Source organism: Papio anubis, chromosome 10 (genome assembly GCF_008728515.1).
Source record: "Papio anubis isolate 15944 chromosome 10, Panubis1.0, whole genome shotgun sequence".
NCBI classification, from domain to species: domain Eukaryota; kingdom Metazoa; phylum Chordata; class Mammalia; order Primates; family Cercopithecidae; genus Papio; species Papio anubis.
Window position 1 is genome coordinate 56,882,062 of NC_044985.1, and position 20,200 is coordinate 56,902,261.

At 37.4% G+C, this 20,200-nt stretch overlaps 1 protein-coding gene and 1 long non-coding RNA gene across 6 annotated transcripts in view; one reads left to right on the forward strand and one right to left on the reverse strand.

The window, feature by feature from the left end:
• The window catches only part of MAP3K20 (mitogen-activated protein kinase kinase kinase 20), a 191,289-nt gene that overhangs the window by 119,875 nt on the left and 51,214 nt on the right, over positions 1-20,200 (forward strand). For all 5 annotated transcript variants that reach the window (XM_003907619.5, XM_009182459.4, XM_009182455.4 and 2 more), the window contains 4 exons: positions 892-978; positions 6,678-6,752; positions 12,678-12,784; positions 19,815-19,950. In XM_003907619.5, the coding sequence (XP_003907668.1) occupies positions 892-978; positions 6,678-6,752; positions 12,678-12,784; positions 19,815-19,950 (405 nt within the window). The remainder of the gene's footprint in view (positions 1-891; positions 979-6,677; positions 6,753-12,677; positions 12,785-19,814; positions 19,951-20,200) is intronic.
• LOC108581334 overlaps positions 17,683-20,200 on the reverse strand; it is a 32,246-nt gene continuing 29,728 nt past the window's right edge. The window contains exons 2-3 of the long non-coding RNA XR_001893392.2: positions 18,421-18,544; positions 17,683-17,823 (exon numbers count right to left, since the gene is read on the reverse strand). This is a non-coding gene — a long non-coding RNA (uncharacterized LOC108581334). The remainder of the gene's footprint in view (positions 17,824-18,420; positions 18,545-20,200) is intronic.

Consider the following 20,200-nt stretch of genomic DNA (forward strand, 5'->3'; position numbering starts at 1 on the left):
TGCACTTTACAGAGTATTGGTAGACTCACATTTTTGAACTCCATTTGTATAAATAGGGAAAAGTAATGTAGTATACAAATCTCCATTACTCAGTGTTTCAAGAGAACCCAGTTCAGCAGTATTCCTAGCATCGTTTGCTTTCTTTGGGCATTCCACTCAGATTTAATAATCATACTGATCTCAAGAACTGCACAAAGATGAACACACACATCAGCTCACATTCACAGTCAGCTTATGTGTATAGAAAGTGTTTATTACATCTTAGAGTACGGTATAATAGATTATATTGTAGGTAGATGAAAATAGATCCCTTAGACCGATTCATTTTGAGGGAGATTTCTCCAAAAGCTAAAAGGTAACATGTAAAATCTAAATATGACAATTTTGCAAGTGTCTACCAATGTGGGGTGGGTAGGTTAGCCAGTGATTTGGATTTGGGGCTCAGTTATTTTTGATGAGACCATTATTGATCCTTTTAAAATACTGTTGAATTCCCAGTTATTATTTCCTAGACAAATATATCAGAAATTGAAGGTAGAAAGAGTTTTAACTAACAAAATACAAAATCTAATTTGTGAGAACATAAAAATTCTAATAATTTATGAGATGACATTAAATCAGTCAGGCCCATTGGTTTCATAAAATTTTAAGGCTGGCTCTAGATGTCCTAATTTCTAAACCAGGTTTTTTCTTTATAAAAAAGAACTTAAAAAGTATTTAATATATGGAAGAAGTTGTGTGCATGAGCATAATTGTTTTGCCCAAGTTTCTACAGATGGGGTTGGTTGTGTCTGGTAATTAGATACAATTACATGTTAGATAAAGTTTCAGTAATATGTACCAAAAAATATAAAGTACAAGAATAAAAATTCCATTTTCTTTTTGTTCCAGGTTCTCTGGGAGATGCTAACAAGGGAGGTCCCCTTTAAAGGTTTGGAAGGATTACAAGTAGCTTGGCTTGTAGTGGAAAAAAACGAGGTAAGACTACGTTTCTCCATTCAGGTACATAGATCAGAAAACAGTATTGGGGTTTTGCAAAAGACTTTTTCATCTTCTTCAAATTGAAAGTAAGTTCACGCTTATGGAAAGATTAGCAGTAGGAGCTAACACAAAGGGTCAAAGTGATGTTATTCCTCATGAATGGACCCTTTACATCTAATTGTTGCAGCTTCACGTCGTGATGCTGTAGATCAAAAATTGTACAAGTACTGTACTAGTTTCTCAGTCTCAATTGTAAAACCTAGGGGTTTGTTCTTAGTGATGAAAGAAGCCATTGCGTCCAAGGTAGGGGAACAGTTTAACTCCATCTCCTGCGTTTAGGACATCTTTTTTACTGGCCGGGAGTTGATATATCTGTAAGAGACCTTCAGCTACTTCAACTTACCTCTCCCAGCAGGAGTCACTATAGTACAAGAAACTGTCGCTTAGATGAGAATTTCAAAAATAAAAGAAGAAAAAATAGTTTCAAAAAAGGGAAAAATTACAGTTTTGCCACCTACGTTGAACACTACATTGAAGATGAGCTCCTCACTGGAATTGGCGAGGCAGTGGCATAACTGCTCGCTTCTTCATGCAGAGCCTTTCCATTTCAAAAGAACTTCAGTGGCGTAAACACCGTTTGTGCTGTGTCCCCAGCCTCGCTTCTCTTCTTCCCACAAATTGAGGCTTTCAGTTAGTTGGACCTATGAGCCTACATCAGAGAACATGGTACATTCATATCAAAGAGAGCAACTACATTTTGAAAGGTTTAAAATTGTGACTGAAACGCACAGCCATGGAAATTCTCAGCATAAGGATGAAGCCTCCAATATCAAGGTATTATGAGAACTTAGATCATGTAATGGAAGCAAGCAGTTGTCTTTGCAATGCAAAACTACTTTATTTCACAAAACTTCTTCATTTCCAAATCTTATCTGTGCTCTCCACAAAGGGTAAGACTGCAACCTTAAAATAAAATAATTTGCAAAAAGGTGAATATATAAAAATATTCCCTTTTTAATGCTCTAAAAGAGTTAGATTGATCTGCTTCCCAGGTGAGTGCAGGAATAAACTAGATTAATCAAAAAGCTGCTATTGACTAGGAGAAACCAAGTTTCCATCTTTTAGATCACATAATCCAAAGTTACCATATAATTTTTCCTCCTGATTCATTGGGAGTGGATGAGATGTTGATGATAGCTGAAACTGATGGGAAAGAGCTGCCAATTTAAGAAATGAAAAGGAGTTATATGCAAGAATATGCCTTACTCATTGTTTCACAGGAGCTGTTCTGTTTTAATTAAAAGTGATAGTAATTACTCATGTGCTATTAAATAAGATCTTACACACAGGATAACTTATATTGTCATAATATGAGGACACACATGTTTCTGTTCTATTTCTTTTGCCAGTGAGATGATTAGAGATCTGGTTCTGGGTTTACAAATGAAAGCAAAGAAAATTACTGACCTTGTGTAGACTCTGGAACCAAAACATCCAGTGTAATCTTTTCCCTCTGCACTATTCCAAGATAAACTAGGAGAAAGGTGTTTTTTTTTTGTTTTTTTTTTTTTAAGCTAACTGGACCCTCCAAATATGTATAAGACAGAATAATTAATATTTTTAAATAATAATATATCTAAAGGGTGGCAGAATAGATAAAAATTTTAAAGTACTCTTTAAAACATTGGAGTATCTGTGAAGGATTTTTAAAGCTGAAGAAAAAAATGAATTTAGAAGCTGCCTGGAGAGTTGACTTGAGGATTGGAATCACCCATGAATAACCTTCAGAACCTCTTCAACACTGTACATGCAGAAGCAATCTTTTTTCTCCCCGGAGATCCCAGAAAGTAGACTTTACTATTTTATTCATGGTGTGTTCTGATGATCAGCTAATAACTGATGAAGACTACTCAAATACTTCCCACACTGTATTCATTAACTATTATGGTAAGTTGAAAAAAGCCTACATGGTGAAATACATTTTCTCAACTTTCTAATGAATTTCAGTAAAATTGGGTATTACAAGGATATTTATCTGCTATTCTCATTCTGTACAATATTTATTTGTCAAAAATACGGAAATTAAGTTTCAATGTAATTTTCAATATCATCATTCAAGAAGGTATCTTCATTTCACCTCACAAATGGAGGTAACCATTTCCAAAATAAATTCTGTTGACATAGCATTAAGATAATTCACAAGGGTTTATTTCATTTCATTACAAAATTGAGGCTTTGACTTAAAGAAATATAATGTACCAAATCCCTTCAACTTCTAATTATTTTACTTTATTTTTACTATTGAATATTTTGGGTTATGGGTTGAAAAGAGAAAGTCGTATTTTTAACAGGCCTCATTTAAATAAAGAATGACATGTTCAAGTGTTCAGGAAGACATTTTAAGTGTTATCTAGTCATCTATAATACCTATATCCAAGTATTAGAGTTGTCTTCTTTTAACTTTTTATTTTGAAATAATTATAGATTCACACGAGTTTTCAAAAATATTACAAAGAATCAAAAAATTACCTGGGTGTGGTTGTGCATACCTGTAGTCCCACCTACTGGGGAGACTGAGGTAGGAGGATCCCTTGAGTCCAGGAGGTCAAGGCTGCCACCATTATCACACCACTGCACTCCAGCCTGAGTGACAGAGTGACACCTTGACTCAAAAAAGTTTTTTTTATTTTTAGTAGAAACGGGGTTTCACCATATTGGCCAGGCTGGTCTTGAACTCCTGACCTCAAGTGATCCACCTGCCTCAGCCTCCCAAAGTGCTGGGATTTATAGGCATGAGCCACCATGTCCAGCCAAAAAAGTTTTTTAAATTAACAAAAACTAAAGAAATTTGTGTACTCTTCACCCAGCTTCTCTCACTGGTGAAATCTTACATGTCTGTAGTATACTGTCAAGACCAGGGAATTGAGATTGGTGCATTGCTCTTACTCAGACAATAGACCTTACTCATTTTCACCATTTAAGATTACTTTTTGCATCTATAGAAAAATCAATACTTTCTAAAAATTATATCTGAAGATCTTTGCTTCTAATCCCTTAATAATAAAATGAGATGTTTAAGCAATCATTTTTCTAATATTAAATCCTATTAAAACTAGATTCATAAAGCACTGCTAAACTTTACAAAGTAAACAATGAACCTTTATAGATGGCATGAAATTAAGAGGGCATTACTCATACATTTTTTAAATGAAACAGATAGGTATATTTGCTTTTGTCATTTCCATGGAACTCAATCAGTGATCATTCAGAATGTTCTGGTAGCATAATTTCTATTTTTATAAATACTTAAATTCTTACATATAAGGTGTTCTAACTAACAAAACTATTTGACTAACATAGAAATGTTCATAAAAATCCACTGTTTTTGATTATACTTTAGAAAAAAATAAAAACTTGAGTTAAAAAAAATTTTACGTCTTATGTAGAAAATGGTGCAAAAATGAATATGGTCCTTAAAAAATGTCATGCCTAGTTTAGTGATTGGGAAATATTTTAATTTGAAACTTTTATTTAAAAATATTGAAGTTTTAAGTAGTATTGCAAACCTGGTGCTAAGATCTGGTTATTTCAGAATGTTTTCATGTTTTAGGAATGCCCCCAGTTAGGTAATCAGGACCTAAATACTTTGAATTCTATTTTGAAGTACTTTTTAATGCACCAAAATAATCCATTGCATGAAGTGTCTGAGTCTAGATTTAACTGATATTTGACCACGTCAGATTATTTAAAATAATTGTGTCTCCTTGTGTAATGACTTCGATGTGGTATCTAAACAGTTTTTCAGTAAGAAAAGATCACAGAAATGATCATCCTCCGTATTCAGCCAGCTCACATTCAGTTCTCAGGAAAATGCTGAGACAAAGTTGTATTGAAAAATGTTACCATTGACGAAAACTCATTATTTTTAGTTACAGAGTACATTCAAGTGCATAATTGGAATTATAGTCTATTTTTGTTAGTTCCCACCTCCCAACCATTTTATATTTAAAAAAGTAAACACCTGAATTTTTTTTTTTACCTTCATCAAAAGGTCTGCAGTTTACATTACAGTAAAATAATAGTACAGTTTAATACATCTTGTTCTATTCTGTGAAATCACAAGACTAGAAGTTTCAAAGTGCTTAGCACGGCCTTTAGTTCCGAGAGAGTTGTTTTGTTTTTCAACTTTGCTTTGCTTTGATGTTAGGATTATCTGTAATTCAAAATACAGTTTGTCAGTTTTCTTGTCAGGGCAACTATGTTTCTAGTTTCTCATAGCCTCCCCCAAATCCAGCTAAATTCAGTTTCAAGTTTTTATTTGCAAAACTTCTTTGGCAAACAAAACTGTGGAATAAGTCTTAACACTTCTTAGTACAGCAGTTCTCAACTCCATCACACCCAATGCTCATTTTGTACTAACTATGTTAACAACCCCTTACACTCCCTTGCGGTGAAATTCAAAGGTAATACAACTACCTACAGACATCATATTGTAAGTTAACATAATGCTTTAACTGTAATATAAAAGAGAAATAAATGAAAGATGTTTTCCAGTGTACAAATGCTCAAGCATGACCACACCAGAGGAGATGATGGAACAGTTTTAGGGGATAAATAGAACTCAGCAGCTACAAATGCATCCAGATGGAGTTGGGTTGTATTAACGACTCCAGTGCTGGGAATAGCACTGTTGTTGTTGATATTTGTCAGAAATCTTGATAAAGTTATGAATCATGCAAGAATTAATAAGCCTTTGATTTATTTCATTTGGTAGATGCATTCTGCAAAGTTCAGTGTATCTTAAAACTGTTCAAAAAAATACTTTGTGTTTATTTGTAAGTTAGAGTTAGATTCCAGGCCCAGAAAATTATAAACCTCATTGTTTGCTTGTTTTACTTACATGAATGTAAATGGGGCATTTGAAATTTTGTGGGATACAAGGGAGTTCTTGGTTATGCAGGATTTTATGGTATATTGAATTGTCTAGCATTCCTGACCTGTTATACTTAGAAGTCGGTTGCAACCTACCAGTCTCTAAAACAAACACAAATGCTTCTGTGGAATAGAGGCACCACGAGTTCTGTGAGAAGCACCACTGTAGGATGTTAGAACAGGACCATCCTCACGTTATAAGTTTTGTTATATCGGGTCCTTAAAGTATATGGGTTTGACCAAAACAAAGCCATAATCAGTCACACATTCAGAATGTCTTGTTTACCACTGAGAAATGAACAGTTTTTAAAATTATCTCTGTGATCTGTGCTCAGATATTTTCAGAGTTGTATACCTGCTGCCAAAGCTAAACTAGTTTCTAGTTACCTGGCCTATTTACATATATCGTAAGTTGTCTATAAAAGCACAGTGATGTGTGGTTTTATATTTAGTATTTAAGTTCCGACTTGCCCCCTCCTACTAGAGTTCTGTTTAGATATTTTATGTTTTGTTGCATTAGTTGTACTGAACCTGACTTCTCCGTTCACTACAGTTCCCTTTCAAGAATAAGTATGAGTCTTTAGAGATTACAAATCTAAACATAAATTGTCACCTGTCACATATTAATCAATGGAAGCTTTAAACTTCATGCCTTGATTATGTTCTTAAATTAACTGTATTATGACCCTTCAAATAGTGTTTGCTGACATGAATGAATAAATCCCTGTGCTTTATTTTGTTTTCTTTCCCTGTCTCTATTGTAGAGATTAACCATTCCAAGCAGTTGCCCCAGAAGTTTTGCTGAACTGTTACATCAGTGTTGGGAAGCTGATGCCAAGGTATACATATGTATTTTTGTTATTGTTTAGAATTCTGAAATTTCTCTTGCTTGGCTTTCAGTTTTTAAAACTTAAGGTAATAAAATTCATTACAAAGCAAAGCTGGATTGATGCCTCTGTGAGCCCCAGATTAACTGTTAAGGTTTTCTGTTGACATCTGCTTAATCTTGATCTCTAGAGACTTATTATTAACTCATTCTTATAGCACACTTTGACATTCTGGATTCAGTAAAAATAATTTTATTATTTTGTTTTTAATTTTTAGTAATAACTATTGCACCTGTATGCTATTGAGATGGCTGAGACACAGTACTTATAATATGCCAGGCACTGTTTCAAACACTTTATGTATGTTAACTCATTTGTTCCTCAGAATGTCTCTATGAAATACATGCCTCAATTATCCTCATTTAACAGATGAAGAACCAAGACATACAGAGGTTACATCATGAGCTCAAGGCCACACAGCTAGTAGGCAGTAGAGCTGGACATGAACCCAGGTAGTAGGGCTGGACATGAACTAGGTCTGGCACAGTCCCTGCTCTTAACCAGTGCACTGTTTTGCTTTTCTAGCCAAAGAGCAGACAAAAGTAGCACTTCTAGAGCATCTTGATATGTACTCCCTGTCCAGCTTCAGTGATGTGTTTGAGCTCCACATTAGAGTTGGAGAAATTCCAAGGCTTAGGCTTTCATGCGCTTATCACATTTGAGCATGAAGGGCTCATATCCTTTCCCTGCAAAGATGATTTTAAAAGACTCTCACATACATATGGAAATATTTACAGATGAAATGATAGGCTAGTCTTGGATTTGCTTCAAAATAAAGTGAAGGGAAATGGATGATGGTGTAGATTAAACAGGATTGGCCATGATAATTTTTGAAGCTGGGTGATAATATATAGAGGTTCATGATATTGTTATCTCTACTTTTGTGTATTTTGGAATTTTCCATAATGAGTTAAAAATAAAAAAATATTCTCACAGATTAAACATTAGAATAAGAAAGCAGTTACACTCAAAGGAACAAAAATTTTATGGTTTAAATTTGTCCAGTTTTTTGTGGAAACAGAAGTATTACAACTGATCTTTTAAACAGAGACTAAAAAGAAAGACTAAAGAATCAAATTTCTTACTGAATTTAAACCCTGTTCCAATCTGACCCCCAAGAAGAATGGCCATAAAATATTGTCTGTTCTTCTACAATATGTTTCTTTAGTGGGAATAACTCAGAAGCAGTTGGTGACAGTGAAGACTGGGGACTATGTTAGTATAACACAGAATTCATGTTGATTGTTCATAATGTTTCCCAACACATTGTTCCGCACTGAGCACAAAGTGTAATAATGCAGCCAACAAGGCAGCAAAGTGACCAGTGCTATGAAACCTATTCACTCCACATGCTCCTTCTTGACTTGGCTTAGCTTAACTTGGAAGAATTTGTTGCTGGTTCTCCCAGCAACAAACTGTGCTGTGTACATGTTGCAAAATCTTTGCTTTCACTCCTATTCTTTAGACTTCCCTTACCCTTTTTTTAAGTAGAGTCCTAGATATTCCTAGTATTATTTTTACTAAAGAATCGTGTTTTTAAACTGTGTTAGTATTTTATTTAGGATTGTTGTTCTTTTTATTAGTATTTGATGACACAGTTGCATGGTTTTTAAATGGTCTGCCCTACTCCGATTTAGGCCCTATAATTTTTAGTACATGATTTTGCAGAATACGGATTTTTAAGCATTAAGAGAAATGCCTATACTTTGCAACTAACTCAGTAGAAACTATAAGCAGGTATTTTCAAGCTTGCTTTAAAACATTTATTTTATACTGTTAAAATGGTATCATACTACCCCTTCCCTGTCCTTCTTACTAGTTATATGTCCATTGTGATGTGTAAGTCATTTTGGACATATGTTTCTCTGTGATGCATAAATAGAAATTTTGCCTGAAATTATTTGCATTGAATTTGATTATTGCTACTAGATCTCTATAATTGTGATTATATTTCAGTATGCAAAGCAAGTTTTGAATTTCTTAATTGGGTGCTCAATACCACATTAATTAAAATTCTAAGAATGTACATTTATGGTACATTGATTAAGTTATACTATAAGCGCCTTACACAACAAGAACATTAGGCCCAGTGTTGAAACCATGCAGGTATGTCTTTTATATGTGGTAAGCTAACCCTTCTTTAGGACCAAAGAAATCTTGCGTTCCAGCCACATGAAGTATAAAGGAAGTTTAAGATTGATTTTTAGTTTCTAAATCCGTGACATTTTATTCTGATTAAACAATGACATGTCCCCTGTATTTGATTTGGTTAAATACCTGGCCACAGCCCACATTTCCAACTCTCTCATTGCTGATCTCCTCTAGACACACTTACATACTTTCATTCCCAAACCTGTTGTCTTCGTTCTTTTCTTTCTCCTCTGAATATTTCATCATCAAGTCTTCCTTGATTATTCTATTTATGCCACCTCAGGCTTAGCACTTCTTTTCCTAAACCACAGTCTGGGCCTTACCTGGTACAGCTGTATTTTTAAAGACATATTTTCTTCCTAGATGTACTGAAGCTTTATAAGGGTGTAGAGGTAATTGTTACATGTGTTTCCCTATTGCACATTACATCAGTTTGGAAAGTGGATGCCCAATTTGTTGTTGCCTGAAGTAGCCAGACCACAGTACATTTCCTGAGAGGTACATCATTTTCTGGCTAGAAATATGTAGCAGTTCAACCAGAAGTTAGTGCCAGTCCTATGCACATATGTACAGCAATAGTTAATTAAAATACTTTCTTTTTTTTTAAGTCCTTAGATTTTTAGAGTATTGACATCTAGATTAAAATATTCAGCCCACCTGTAGAACTGGTGTTCTTTTGCAATGAGGGTCGGGGCGGAGGTGGTGATGTATGCAAGAGGAAGCTGATATTACGTAAATGTCAAGTCCTTCTAGTGGGTTACAACAGGTGCTCAAAATATTTTATTGAAGAGAAGGAGAAAGAAAGGAAAGGTGGGTATTGGTTCAGGTCCTAAAATGACATTTCTAAATAGGGAGAAAAATAAGTTGGCCTGGTGCGGTGGCTCACGTCTGTAATTCTAGCACTTTGGGAGGTCGAGGCAGGTGGATTGCCTGAGCTCAGGGGTTCGACACTAGCCAGGCAACACAGTGAAACCCCGTCTCTACTAAAATACAAAAAATTACCTGGGCGTGGTAGCACGCACCTGTAATCCCAGCTACTTGGGAGGCTGAGGCAGGAGAATCACTTGAATCCAGGAGCCGGAGGTTGCACTGAACCGAGATCGCACCACTGCACTCCTGCCTGGGTGCCAGAGCAAGACTCCTTCTCCAAAAATAATAATAATAATAAGTTGAAGTCATAAATTCAATAGGAAGTAGTGTCTTACCCTTACGTGATAAATGATGTTGAAGAGTTTAGGAACAGAGCCCTTGGTTCTGTAACTTCCTGTGTGATGCTGGGCACTTCCTGCTCTTCTGAGACCTGTCCTTACCTATAAAATGAAGATAACAAATAGAGAAATAATGTATGTAGATGCTTCATAAATGGTCCCAGTTTTTATTTTAATTTTTTTGAATAAGCAAAATAATGACTAAAAGGAACGTAATCCCCTTCAGAGGAATTTATATGAGATCCTAGACCAAATATGTATTCTGTAACCAAAATATTCATAGAATAGTATTACCACAAAAAATCTATATTGTTATCACCTCTTAAATGTTCACTTTGATAACCTCTATCCAAGAGTAGGTTCTCACTATAAAATTAAATTTTTTCTAGGGATGCTGGTCGTCCAATTACAGAAGAGTTTCTACCTTATTTTAAGAATGATTAAATGTAGGGAAATTATTCTTTAAAAATTCATTAGCTCCTCCTACTGCTTTTCCTTGCAAAATGAAAATCCTTTATTATATAATTAGCTCTTATGCAAATGATTTAAAACATTTTTCTGGCCAGGCACAATGGCTCATGCCTATAATCCCATCACTTTGGAGGCTGAGGCAGGAAGATCACTTGGGACAAGGACTTTGAGACCAGCTTGGGCAAGAATGCGGGACCCCTCTGAACAAAAAACTAAAAAATTAGCCAGCCATGGTGGCAAACACCTTTAGTCCCCGCTACTTGGGAGGCTGAGACAGGAGGATTGGTTGGTTGAGCCCTGGTGGTTGAGGCTGCAGTGACCTATGATCACACCACTGCATTCCAGCCTGGGCAACAGAGCAAGACTCTGTCTTAAAAAAAAAAAAAAAAAAAAAAAGGCCGGGTGTGGTGGCTCATGCCGTAATCCCAGCACTTTGGGAGGCCGAGGCGGGCAGATCACGAGGTCAGGAGATCAAGACCATCCTGGCTAACACAGTGAAACCCCGTCTCTACTAAAAATACAAAAAAAAAAAAAAAAAATTAGCCGGGCATGGTGGTGGTTGCCTGTAGTCCCAGCTACTCGGGAGGCTGAGGCAGGAGAATGGCTTGAACCCGGGAGGCAGAGCTTGCAGTGAGCCAAGATCATGCCACTGCACTCCAGCCTGGGCCACAGAGTGAGACTCCGTCTCAAAAAAACAAACAAACAAACAAAAAAATCATTTTAAAACCCGATACGTGCTGGGAGAAATTAAGAGGAGGACAAAGTTAAAGAAGATAAATAGAACACTTTTCAAGCTTCCTACTTAAGGCATTTTCCTCTTTGCTTATTAGAAGCCTTAATATATATCAGTAACATTTATCTATGTATGCCCTTTTCAAGGAAAGACACAGACACACACATGCACACAAGTGCCCTTGAAAGAGAATAATAATGGCAGAACTCAATATATATCCTAGGTTTTTATATTTCTGAGAAATGGAAAAATTGCTTTTCTTAGTAATGTAGGAAGCACTTAAATCCTGAGAGCAAGCCACGACAACATTGTTTCTTCTTGTTTTTGTGCTCTTAAATTAAAATGCATGTTTTAATTGCTGCAACTATAATTTGTTCAGTAATGGTGTAATTATGAGGCATGATGAAGAGAGAATGTGCATCATCCTTTTTATTATCTTTCTCTATTTTTGTTTTAACCTTTTGTCTCAACCTTGGCTAGAGTCTAAAGAGACAGACTAGAATAGTTCTAGTTACTGCTAGCTGAAGAAACACACTTAATGCTCATTTCTAGTGAGCAATACCTTACAGTGTCTTAGCACTAAAGCCAATTATAACAGAAAATAAATATTGAGAACAGTGAAGTTATGACAGCTTTAAAATTGGGGGATTTTTTTTTTTAACTTTACTTTTAGGGTCAGGGGCACATGGCCAGGTTTGTTATGTAGGTAAATTGTGTGTCATGGAGGTTTGGTGTACAGATTATTTCCTCACCCAGGTGATCAGCATAGTACCTGAATTTTTTTTTCTGACAAACCAATTTGGAAAATTCTATTAGTTCCAATAGATTGATAGGTAGAGTTCCCCCCAACACTTTATCATAAAAATTTTCAAACAAAGAAAAGTGGAAAGAATTTTACAGTGAACACTAACATACCCACCACACACAGTCTACCGTTAACTTTTTACCAGCTTTATCACGTAGGTTTTTAAAGGACTTCACTGTTTCCTTTTAGGAGTTCTTAATCATAACTAAAAGAGAGAATTAGTGTTCTCCCTTTCTGGAGAAAAACATGAATTATCCCAACCTTAGGCCACATGATAGAAAAACAGCATCTGAATCTCTCCATGTGAATAGTTCACTGAGAATAAAGAATACAGTTCCCTAAACCTGAGTGACCTGATGAGTGTAAAATAACTACATCAGGACATTGCATCATGTTTTATTTTGTTATGATGGGTTGAGTTTATTACTATGCTTGTAGTATCTACGTTTTCTCTTAAATATCTCCTTTCTTAAGTCCCAACGAATGATTACTGATTTTCTCTTCTTCAGAAACGGCCATCATTCAAGCAAATCATTTCAATCCTGGAGTCCATGTCAAATGACACAAGCCTTCCTGACAAGTGTAACTCATTCCTGCACAACAAGGCAGAGTGGAGGTGGGTAGCCCCGACACCAGGCCACAGCGTCTGGCTTTGAAAGACCATCACTCGTCTCAATGAAGAAGAGAACCAGAGATCTGAATGACAGTCCTGATTTCTGAGCATAGTTTAGAGGAGAAATAAAAAAGGTTTTTTTATGATTTTGGAAATCTTATAAGTCCTGAATTTCATAAGTAAGCAAGAAATAGTGTTTCTCCAAGCTTGTTGCCTTATTGAGGCCGGGCACAGTGGCTCACGCCTGTAATCCCAGCTCTTTGGGAGGCCGAGGTGGGTGGATCTCCTGAGGTCAGGAGTTCGAGACCACCCTGATCAACATGGAGAAACCCCCGTCTCTACTAAAAATACAAAAAATTAGCCGGGTGTGGTAGCACATGCCTGTAATCCCAGCTACTCAGGAGGCTGAGGCAGGAGAATCACTTGAACCTGGAGGCAGAGGTTGCAGTGAGCCGAGATCTCGCCATTGCGCTCCAGCCTGAGCAACAAGAGTGAAACTCTGTCTCAAAAAAAAAAAAAAACAAAAAAACATTGAAATCATATCTTCTGAGACAAAAGATGGTTACCAGACATTTCTCTGTGTTTATGCTTTGTTAGGAAGCTTTGTTCTCTGTTCCGTAAGAAACAGGAACACTGTTTACCTTGAAATTTGCAGAGCACTGTATCTACTAGTGGAGGGGGACAGGGAGACTATAAAAAATACTCTTAAAAGAAAACTTTGGATGTCATAAATACTTTCAAAGCTTGTTGAATAAACTTAATAATGAGAAAATTGTATTGTGTGAGTGGAAGAGTAAACCCAGGATGAAACATTTGAGCCAGGTCACATGATGCATGAATATAAATAGCATGTTTGGAAGCTAACATTATTCCCCGCCTGACTCAGCAGAGATTTAGGTAACTTCATCTCTGCTCCTGATAGCTGTGGGCAGTAACATGACGCCTTACGCCATCTGCTGATGCCAAATGAATACTGCATGCACTTTGAAAATTACTGCGTTGTTTACTCCTGTTGCTAGATACTTCTTTGGGCTGTTTGTTGTTTTACAATAACCTTATTTGTTTTTATTCCTTTGAAATATCTATCTAGGGCCAGTGAGGTAAATGAATTTTTATTTAGGGATACAAAAATTATACAGTGAGCTCAAGTCTAGGTATAACAGACTTTTTTCCTGGGCTGAGATAATCAACAAAACAAAACATGTAAGTAATATTTGTTTTTTGCAGTTAGAGATGAGTATACATGTCATCAGATCACTCTCCTCTCCTTTAAAATCCATATATGAGTTCCCATTGCTCTTAAGACAAAGACCAGAATACTTGGCACAGTGGCTCACGCCTGTAATCCCAGCATTTTGGGAGGCCAAGGCGGGTGGATCACTTGAGCCCAAAAGACCAGCCTGGGTGACAGAGCAAGACCCGGTCTCAAAAAAAAAAAAAAAAAAAAAAAAGGACCAGAATACTTACCAAGACTCACAAGACCCTCAGTACTCTGGCCTCACCAGCGTCAGCTTAGGATCATTCTTCCCTTAATTTCTGGCTTTCAGTCCCTCAACCAATGCATATTTCTCCCCATTCAGGGTCTTTACAAGCACAGTTTCCTCTCTTCAAAACTTATCCCATTTCAGCTGTGAACCACGCCTGCCGTCACACCCCACCTTAACTCCTGTTCATCATTCACATAGCAGTTGAATAATACATCTGCAGGGAAAGGCTTCCTGACCCCAGGCCAGATCAGGTTCCACTTTATGTGCTCTGACAGCATCTCCTTCATAGGCTTTACCGCTATTGGAATTAAGAAGTAATTTGGCAGTTAGTTGTTTAATGTGTGTCTCACGGGCTGAAATGTGAGAGAGGCAGACAATCACGTTTGCTCATCACTCACAGCATCAAAATGTGCCTTGAACACAGCATTTGCTTAGTAAATATTTGGGGAAGCAAGAGAGAAAATTACCATGGTGGTAATAATATAAAAAGAGATTGTGATATTATACAAGAGAATATAAATATGTAAGTTAATTTGTTTGCCATGACAAAAGTACTACTTATATTCATTCATTCATTCATTCATTCATTCATTATCCATTCATTGAACTTCTGCTGGTGTGAGAACAACTGGTGCCATTCTGGTACTGGGCTGTAGCAATGAGCACAAGAGTCCCAGGGCACATGGAGCTCTCCAGCCCAAGTGTCCAATGTTAAACTATTAAATATATTCAAAACGATCTCATTTCTATTTTGACAAGTATCATAACAGAGAAGTATACTAGAGAGCAGATAACCATGAAATCTGATCTAGTCCAAGGACATGGTAAAAGGATTCTGGAGAAAATGCTATTTGATCTATTATCGAAGGGATTAGTAAGATTTTAATACCAAGATAGGGAGTCTTTTAAAGTATGTCAACAAGGCCAGGCGTGGTGGCTCACACGTGTAATCCCAACACTTTGAGAGGCGGAGGTGACAGATTGCTTGAGCCCAGAAATTTGAGACTAGCCTGGGCAACATAGAGAGACCTCATCTCTACTCACAATAAAAAAAATTAGCTGGGCATTGTTACTCTAACCTGTGGTCCCAGCTACTCGGAAGGCTGAGGTGGCAGGATCACTTGAGCTGGGGAGGTCGAGGCTGCATTGAGCTGAGATCAGGCTGCTACACTCCAGCCTGGGCTACAGAGTGAGATCCTATTCAAAAAAAAAAAAAAGAAAAGAAAAGAAAAGAAATGAGAAAGCTGTGCAAAAATGTAGGGACACTTCTTCAGCAAAGCATCATTGAGAAGGGTAAACCAGAAATGGTATAAAGTACAATAGAGAATAAAAATAAATTAAAAATGATTATATCTCCATACACAGAGTAATAAGGTCATTCCTAAAATCACAGGTCTGATAAATGATTTCAAAGTAGAGCCTACAGTCTAGTTTGTTTAGAATGATTCTGTTTTTTATAAAATATATTATTGTGTATATGTACACAGAGAAAAGTATCAAAAAGTCAGTGTTATCAGTGGGTAATGGAATTATAGAGAGTGTTTTTTATTTGTATATCTTTATTTCCTACTTCTTCCACATTAAACATGGACTAGTTGCATGATAAATTCAATTTTTAAAATGCTTGAAGGTGAAAGTGAGGGAAATGAAACTGATGATTGACAATGGGGGAAAAAGGAGGTAAAATACAGTGACGTATTTTAGTAAAAGGAATACAGTTGCCTAGGGGGCCTCCTCATCTTTCAGGAACTGTTAATCCTGTTCTGAGAGCTGGAGAGAGAATATATATCCTGACCCGAACCAGTAAACCACAGTTTGAGAAGCAGCAGAGCTGTTTTCACTGAAGTAGGCAATTGGTTAAAAACAGAGAGGACTGTAATAGTAATTTTAATAATAATAAACACAGTTGTCACTTATTAGGTTTTTACCAGATGCTTGTACTTCATTTAGATTTTCTTTTTTAATCCCCATAGCAACCCTAAATTGTATCACAGATGCAAAGGTAAATTGAGTAACTTGCTCAAAATCATACAGTACTGAGAACAGAACCCAGTACAGAATACAGTAACAGAACCTGGGTGGTCTGGTAACACAGCCTGCCCTTGCACCCATGCTGTACAGTGCAGTTACTAGACTTGTGGCCATTGTCATGCTGTCTTCTCATTAGTATGCAATATTCACTTGACTGAATTCCTTTTTAGCTAAGAGAAATATTACAGGGCATGATCATTTTAGGTTATTAAGGTGTCTAACTCAATATGTAAACTCCTGAAAAGAATTATGTTTTTATCAGATAATCTCAACATTTCAAAAGACAACACATTCGAACTACTTCCTCTTTCCCCCCAACTTTTATCTAGTGTCTGAAACCACATGACTAGTGTCCAAAGAGTGTTTTAGTAAATTAGAGTCACAGTGATCACAGTGAAGCCTGATTCCAATCCTGCTGTGGTGTTTCTGGCAAATGATTATTTTCTGGTAGAGCTTCCTCCACACATAGACCAGATGCAACTTGTATTTTTAGAAAACTGAATGGTTATTCTGAAAACTCTTTTTAAAACTACATTATTAAAAACCACATAAACTGTGTTCTTTCCTTTGACCTAATAAATGATAGGAACAAAATCTAGTGTCAGACTTTTCCTTATTCATCAGACCTTCAGCTTGTTTCTCCTCCCATTGACTTACTAGCAATAATGGCAATAAGCATTAAGAACAGAAAATGTGTCATCCTGTGGGTCCTGTTTTGGATTTTCATTAACCATGTAATTGTCTGTAGATCTGTGGCAACCTGCACTGAACGAGGCATGCAGTGTTGTGATGAGCGTTCAGATCTGTGTCTCTTGGCAAAACACTTGGTTGGTTGTGTTTCCCGTGGTGACCAAAGTACTCTCACCATGACATGCCTTCTTAAAAACAAAAACCCAGAGATCAAAACATGTAACCTTTGCAATTTGTGCAATGTTAGCACAAATCATGTAATATATAACACTACATTTAATAAACAGATTATACATTTATCATGTAATATATACGCTATAGCACTCTTTTTACAAATTGACCTTTTATTTCAAAGTAAGTTTCTGTCTGATGAAAGAAGATAATTACAGTTCATTGCCTGTTTTTGGCATATGGAAAATTGATACTAGTTGACATTGACCTTGATTGGATTTGGCTTACGAGAAGACCATAATTTTCATCAACTAAGACATTTAAACTATATTTTTAGAACAAGAAGGTTATATAAATATATCAACACATGCATTTGATACAAAACAATGCACAAAAAAAACCAAGGGAGCAGCTGTTTTTATGTCGTCCCCGGGTTGGGGTCACGTCTCTAATGGCATATAACCTCCCACACGATTTCAGACTCGGCAGTGTCGGGAGTGCGGTTGGAAAGCTGGGCCTGAGGAGACAGATTGAAGACGGAGATTTTACTCGGTGTTAGTTTCTGTGTCACAGCTTCCCGTCCATTTAACTCTTGATCCGTTTTCCAGAAGTGCTGACAATCGCAGTAGGCTCCCAGAGCTGGAACTTGAGATGCATCTTTGGCTTAAATTACAAGTGAAATAGAATGTAGTGACCATTTACCCTGGTCTAAAAGAATATCAGTGAGATTAGTCTCACTGGCAGGGGCGCGGGGACGGGGTTGGCAGAAGCGCCGTGTAGACGCCGGCCCAGGCCTCTGCCATCGCACACTGAGCCCGACCAGCTCCCACCACCCCCTTGCCGCCTACTGACCGCTTCACCAACTGAAGATGGCTCACTCTTCTTTTTTTATGACAAAAATTTACCCTAAGGTTTTTCACGCTGATTTTTTCCCCTCAGTCTTCCATTGAAAAATAAAAACTTCGTTTATGTGCATAGTCATAATATTTTTATCCAAAATATCAGGGATAAAATTTGGATTTTATGGTACAGTCATAATTCTGAAAGATGGCTGATTCACTGCCTTCTTTAGGGACTGTAATATGACTTACAGCCTTTTATGATTTTTCAAATGGCACCAGTAAAAGGGATGGGTGTTGATATTTGTGGGCGTTGCAGCAGAGGCTTCTTACACCTGATTGCTGCCTCCCTTGCTCTGAGGTGCATTTCGGACAAGTAGGGAAGTAAAGTGTTGAGCCAAATCCAGAGCCACCTCCATACCTGTGCAGAGTTGGATTTTGCCAGTGAATGTCCAGAACTTTTTGTTTTCATTCATTTGGTTAGTATCTGTAAGAGCATTGGAATGTTCCAATAAGAGTAAGCTGTTTACTTACTGTTATTCTCCCTAGAAAGAAAAAGGCAGACTTTGGTTACATATATTCATTAACTTAGATGTGGGGGCTTCTACCTTCCATAGTCAACATCTCAATCATGATTATGCCGTCGCAACACAGGACTGCCTCAGCGGCACCTGGAAGCAGCAGCTGGCAGCACCCAGCAGCTATTCTGCAATAGTCACCCAGTTCCCATCTTCTGCATCCTCCTCTCCAGTGTCTTCTCTAGCCTTGACTTCCCTCTCCCTCTCCCTCATTCTCTCAGTATTGTTGCTTACTTACAGGCTTTTCAGAAACTCAAGGGAAAGAACTTCCAGTTCTGAAAACATAAATTGAGACTTAAACATTGCGACAGCCCTAAAGGAGAAAACCGTTTGTGCTGAGCCATGGTACCAGTTCCACTTTCTGTGAAGGACAAATTTCTGTAACATAGCATGTGGTTCCAAGTGGTGAGGTTGGTTGGCCTATAGACACTAAGGGAGATAACTTCCTTTAAAAATTATGAGAATTAAAGGGAACCTTAGAGTTCATCTGGCCCAGGGTTTTCTACATTTGCCTGATTGTAAAAATTATTCGGGTCTTTTATAAAATAATGAAAATTCCAGGGTCCCACCCAGGCCTACTGACTCATGAGCTCTAAGGAAAGGTCCTAGAAATCCATGTTTTGTTGGGTTCTGGTGTGTGGTTTTTTAAAAAACAAGTTGCCTATGTAAGTCTAAGGATCAGGCAGGTAGGGGAACCCTAATGTTCTATAACCACCACCCCTTACAACCAAGGAAACTGAGTCAGGTTAGTCAATTGATTGCTTGGGTTACTCAGCCAATGAGTAGCCTAAAGTGTCATCTCAACCACTTACTGATGGTGTGTTAACACCTAACTTGAATATCATTTTCCCACCTATACTATGAGATTAATACCTGTTTCTTGGGACTGTTATGGGAATAAGATGAGATCATGGATAACAGCACTTACAAACTGTAAAGAGCTAGATAAATGTAAGCATTTACTAAATGGTTGTACCAGGACACCCGCTCCATAGCTTATGCTGCACCCCAGTGGCTCTTCAACGCTTTGTTGAAATATTTTGAGCTTATATTTTCAAGCTAGAAACTACCTCTTGATATTTAAGGACATGAAAGATTCCTTCTCCTCCGGCAGCTTCCTGGTTGATTTTAAAGCACCGGCATTTGTCTTTTACTTTGATTAGCATTCTGATGGACCCACTAAGCGCTTCATGTCTCTTAAGTAAAGTTGAGACTTACACCAGCTATCCCTGTGCAGGTGCGAAATTGAGGCAACTCTTGAAAGGCTAAAGAAACTAGAGCGTGATCTCAGCTTTAAGGAGCAGGAGCTTAAAGAACGAGAAAGACGTTTAAAGATGTGGGAGCAAAAGCTGACAGAGCAGTCCAACACCCCGGTGAGTACCCTCCCCCTTCGCCGTCTTTCCACATGCTGCTTGTAGGCTGCGCGGCTGAGCATGGCAGCATGGCACCTCTTCCCCTGCCTCCCGCTGCCCCTCCTCATTTCCTGCCTCGCGCCTGTGTATCAAAGGGCCGGCATGTGGACTCAAGCGGCGTTCATACCTAATTTCAATTAATAAAATGCCAGAGATTTAAAAGAAAAGCTTATCCTATTTCTGGCTCCTTCCTTAAGAACTGTTATTCTGT